This window comes from Cyprinodon variegatus, unplaced genomic scaffold (genome assembly GCF_000732505.1).
Source record: "Cyprinodon variegatus isolate N-32 unplaced genomic scaffold, C_variegatus-1.0 Scaffold12, whole genome shotgun sequence".
In the NCBI taxonomy this organism is placed as follows: domain Eukaryota; kingdom Metazoa; phylum Chordata; class Actinopteri; order Cyprinodontiformes; family Cyprinodontidae; genus Cyprinodon; species Cyprinodon variegatus.
Genome location: NW_015150465.1, coordinates 505,122 through 510,655, shown reverse-complemented (window position 1 = coordinate 510,655; position 5,534 = coordinate 505,122). Strand labels below are relative to the sequence as shown.

General features: G+C 40.7%; 2 protein-coding genes across 2 annotated transcripts in view; one reads left to right on the top strand and one right to left on the bottom strand.

Moving 5' to 3' along the window:
• Positions 1-5,534, top strand: part of LOC107088888 (GDNF family receptor alpha-2-like) — an 85,449-nt gene that overhangs the window by 16,468 nt on the left and 63,447 nt on the right. The window lies entirely within an intron of this gene.
• LOC107088866 (complex III assembly factor LYRM7-like) overlaps positions 5,270-5,534 on the bottom strand; it is a 10,831-nt gene continuing 10,566 nt past the window's right edge. The window contains exon 2 of the mRNA XM_015381315.1: positions 5,270-5,472. Coding sequence (XP_015236801.1) covers positions 5,270-5,472 — 203 coding nt within the window. The remainder of the gene's footprint in view (positions 5,473-5,534) is intronic.

Here is a 5,534-nt window from a genome sequence, read left to right as displayed (position 1 = left end):
ATAAGCTTTTTTTCTATATCGCCCAGCCCTAACTTGTATGTTATTATCACAAGTTTTTGTGGACTGAACAGAAACATTGTTAGTTCTTATAGCCCTGGCCTGTATGAGAGCCACTATTCACCTGCGATGACAGCAACACAGGCCATTATTAGAGACCCGACTGCTAATGGAATACAGGCCAATATTAGAGGATTTACAGTAGTCATAAAATAAGTAGCTGATATCTGTAATGACATTTCTTTTAGCAGAAATATATTTTTGATATCAAGATTTGGATTTCTGGACATGTGTAATGTTATATTCATTTGTGATACCTGAAATTGTCCTTATGACTAGTAATAAGTCTATTATTGAGATCTGAAAGTAGAGTTGATCTTTATCAGAATTCATCTTTAGATAGAAAGAATGTTTATCTTAGATAGGAAGAATATTATTTTAGATATCTGGAAGTAAAAGTCCAATACACATGAATGGGAAATGTTACACCATTTGTACTGGTAAGAATTACATTTATCATATCTGAAAATTCTATTTTAGATAGGAAGAATGTTATTTTAGATATCTGAAATGCATTTGACATTTGGATTAGACATTCAGTCAAGCTAATAAATGGCCTGCCATACTCTCCTGGAGAGTGAAGGGGAGATGACTCACTTCCAGTCAAATTGATCTGATGCACTGAGGAAAATATTAAAATTTCTAGGTTAAACACAATCTTGTGACAACAGTTTTCACATTAGAGCATGAAGAAGGTCACGCTGCACACCGACACCCCTCTGTGAAGCTGTGTTTCATGAGTAATTAGGAGTTTGTCAGTGGTTGTTTCTGGAACAGGAGGTGGGAAGAAGGGATTGGTCCCAGTCTACCCAAGTGGGCCATGATGAGCAGCAGGTGGCAGCAGCAGCCGTGAGGGAGCTCCTCCAGGCCTGTGGAGGGACCTAAAGTTGACATGACTATTAGTGAAATTTTAAGGAATAATAATAACATCAACTTGTTCAAGTTTTTAATCAGAAAACGTTCCCCTGAAGTTATTTAAACCAGAAGTTAAAGTTTAAATGGATTATATATATGGAGGAGATCCAAGGTTCTGAGCTTAACCAGAAATATTAGCCCAGGTATTTTATTTATAGATCACAATTCAGTAGCAAAACAAGTCAAAGGTCTGCACAGGAGAAATAGAATAGGAAAAAACACATGAAAAGATACTTTGCTGCGGTAGAGAGGTAATTAGATACTGAATACATATCAGTCATTTAAGAGAATGATAATAAATAAACAGCTATAAAAATGAAAATCAAGCTGATATTAAAATAAAAGAAGGTTGGACTATAAACTAGGGCTGGGTGTTACGACTTTAAGAGTGAATTTCAGATTTGTTTTCCTATGAAACAAACATAAATATACATAGAATAGAAGTTTCTGCTGCGTGGTGATCCAACCACACTTATGAACACTTTTGTTCTTATTTGAAATATTTACATTATTTCAATCAGCTAAGCTCCTTATGTGGAATTTTAAAAAGCAGATGCAGAAATAAACTTAATGCTGATGTTTTTTCAATAAGACCTTGCTGAACGGTGCAGAGAAGCCTCTTTTATAAACCTTAGCTGTGACGCCCAACACATGCTTGGACAGAGTCTATTCAAATATGAAAGGTCTACTGCAGAAAACAAAGGAACCGGTGGATGACTTCGCCAAGGGTCGACCTACACTTGAAAAATAAATAAAATCTAGCATCATAGAAAAGTTCAGCTCATTTTCACTTCAGCAATCATCGCATGATTTGTATAGGAATTCTGTGTTGACACCTCACTTAGCCTGAGGCACCTTTGAATTTTCCCCACTGTGGGACAATAAGATGTATTTCTATTTTTTTTAAATAAATATAATAGCAATACCTAGGGATGCACGATATAATCAGCCCCCTATCGGTATCGGCCTTAAAACTGAATATCGGACATCGGCCACCCCACCGATATTTAACCCGATATTTGATCAGCTTCTGAGTTTCTAAAGTCTAAAAAAAATAAAAAATACTACATCTTCTTATTCCTCAAAAAACTTCTTTTTTACAGACTTAAAAACTTCTAAAGACGAGGGAAAAAATATTGATCCATTAAAATATCCCAATATCTTCATATGCTGATATATTGCCATTTAAAAACACCATATCAATCTCTTTTACTAATGAAATATTGCTATATGTCATCGTTATGCTACGAAATCCCCCGAAAATTCACGAAATGTTGCCATATTTTTAGATGTTGATATATTGACGCGGTATCGATTTATTTTACTAACAAAATCTCACAAGAATTTGCAAAATATCCCGAGAGTTTGTAACAGAAAGTCCTCGGATGACTGACACAAGTGGATCTAGCAATACCCCTTATTGAATATTTCATTCATTCATTCATCCCCAGGGGAAAAACTAATACACGCCTAAAAAGAGGATTTGGGAAAGAATTCTTCACCTGCAATTATAATTTTGTTTTTTTTCCTTTTTACTGATTTGTAAACCTTCACACCCTCACTGAAAGTAAGGAAAGCAGAGAGTAGGCTCTGCGGCTCCTGTGATGACAAGAAGAACAAATCAGGATGTGCCATATTAATCTAAAATCTGTTACCATATCAAATCACAGCCAGCTGTTTTTGTTTGCAGATGGAGATTAAAATGCCAGATTGATGCGAGTTATAAGTTGATTATACAGGCTCAGTGCTGAATAAAACATCCAGCTTTAAACCATGATGTGAGATTAAAGGATACTGATTTTCCAAAACATTATTTCCAAAAGGTGTTTTTGGAAGCAGAATTATATTTACACTTATTGCTTTCATCTGCCTTCAGAAAAGAGTTTGTTTTAAATTAAAATGCTGATCTGTGTCCAAGGAAATGGAAACAGTTAAATCTAACTCAGATACAGGTTCAGTTATATCTGCCATTCACATCTGTGATAAAATCTCGAAGGACCTATTATATCACAGCATTATTGATTGATTGATTGACTATTGATCTCACAGTGGAGAAATTTACTTGTTACATAAACTCAAAAAGTCAAAGGAGAGGAATGTGTCAAAGGAAGAAAAATGTGCATGGGATATATACAGTATATACAGTGCGTTCAGATATGACAGCTTTACAAAAAAAAAAGATTTTATAGTAGGATCATTATACAGGTTAATTGCATAGGATGTTTACATGGGTATTTATATAGATGGATATTTATATATACATAGTTATTGCACAGTGTATCAAATGCCCCATGGTAGGATCTGCCATGGCAAAAAGACACCTTTGTGTCAGCCTCTAGGCCCAACATCGGTGCAGATTACCCGGCCTTTTTGGAGTGTTTGGGAGGGGTACTAGATGGTTCTCTTACTGGGAACTCCGTTGTTTTCCTGGGGGACTCCAACAGCCACGTGGGCAGCGACAGTAAGACCTGGACAGGGGTATTCAGTAGGTATGGCCTCCACGATCTGAACCCGAGCAGTGTTCTGTTATTGGACTTCTGTGCTAATCACAGTTTGTCCATAATGAACACCATGTTTGAGCACAAGGGCGTCCAAAAGGGCACGAGGCACCAGCACACCCTAGGCCGGAGGTTGATGATCGACTTTGTAGTTGTGTCATCTGATCTACGGTCGAGTGTCTCGGACACTCGGGTGAAGAGAGGGGCTGAGCTGTCAACTGGTCACCACCTGGTGGTGAGCTGGATCTGCTGGCAGGGGAGGAAGCCGGTCAGACTTGGCAGGCCTAAGCGTGTTGGGGTCTGTTGGGAACGTCTGGTGGATCCCTCTGTTAGTGCAGTCTTCAACTCCCACCTCCAGATGACTTTCTCCCAGATCCCGAGGGAGGTTGAGGACATGGAATCAAAAGTGGTTCATGTTCTCCTCCTCCATTGTCAATGCTGCCGTTTGTAGCTGTGGCTGTAAGATCTCTGGTACCTGTAGCGTCGGCAATCCCTGAACCCGGTGGTGACGCCCGGAAGTAAGGGATGCTGTCAAGCTGAAGAAGGAGGCCTACCTGGCCTTGTTAGCTAGTGGGACTCTGGAGTCAGCTGAGAGGTATCGGCAGGCCAAGCGTGCTGCGACTTGTGCGGTCGCAGATGCAAAAACTTGGGTTTGGGAGGAGTTTGGAGAGGCCATGGAGGAGGACTATCGGTCGGCCTCGAAGGTGTTCTGACAAACCGTCCACCACCTTAGGAGGGGGAAGCAGTGCCTCGACCAACACTGTTTACAATGCGGGTGGGGAGCTGCTGACCTCGAATAGGGATGCTGTTGTCTGACGGTGGAAGGAATACTTCGAGGATCTCCTCAATCCTATCGGCGTGCCTTCCGAGGAGGTGACTGAGGATGGGGAGTTAGAGGCGGACTAGCCCATCAGCCAGGCTGAAGTCACTGAGGTACTTAGAAAGCTTCTCGGTCGGGCCCAGGGGGTGGATGAGATTCGTCCTTAGTACCTTAAGTCTTTGGACGTTGTAGAACTTTCTTGGCTGAGACGTCTCTGCCATATCATGTGGCGGTCAGAGACAGTACCACTGGATTGGTTGACCGGGATGGTGGTCCCTCTCTTTAAAAAGGGGGATGGGAGGATGTGCTACAATTACAGATCAAACTCCTCATCCTCCCCGGTAAAGTCTACACCAGGGTGCTGGAGAGGAGGATCCAGCAGATAGTCAAATCTCAGATCCAGGAGGAACAATGTGGTTTTCGTACCGGTCGCGGCATACTGGACCAACTCTATACCCTTCATCGGTTGCTTGAGGGTTTGTGGGAGTTTGCCCAACCAGTACACATGTGTTTTGTGGATGGCTCTTTGTGGAGAAGGCTGTTAAGGGCTGTCCCCTCTCTGTTTGACCGCAGCAGAAGCTTGGTTCGCATTGCCAGCAGTAAGTCAGACCTGTTCCAGTGCATATTCCTCTCCGCCAGGGCTACCCTTTGTCACTGGTTCTGTTCATTATATTTATGGACAGAATGTTTAGGCACAGCCAGCGACCGGAGGGTGTCCGGTTATGGAACCTCAGGATATGATCTCTGTTTTTTTTATTATTATTTAATTTTGCACCAGTTTGTATTTATTACAAGCAACCAAAAGCATCAGTAGAACATATTTGGAAACATTTGATGACAAATGAACAGAAAGCCAAACTGGATCATGCAGGAGGTCATCACAACATTAAAGATTGTTTCCTGTTATTTATTTAACAGCAGATGGAAATGATGGATAAATGTCTCTTTGCTGATGCACAAAAATGAGTAAATAAGATTGTCATGATTTTTTCCTAGGTTCATCACAATACGGCACATTTTCCAGTAGGAGACCATCTCGAAGCAAGAGCTTGTTTTCTTCAACTTGCTCCACTTGCAGTACCTCTTCACGAAGAACAGCTTCAACATCTGAGCCCATTTTAATCATCTTGTCAATGTTTTCTTCTGACATTTCATTTTTGTTCATAATTAGGGTGTTACATGCTTAGAAAACATAAATATTGGTCAACAATCAACCCAGAATATAATCTCTGCTGTTCGCAGAT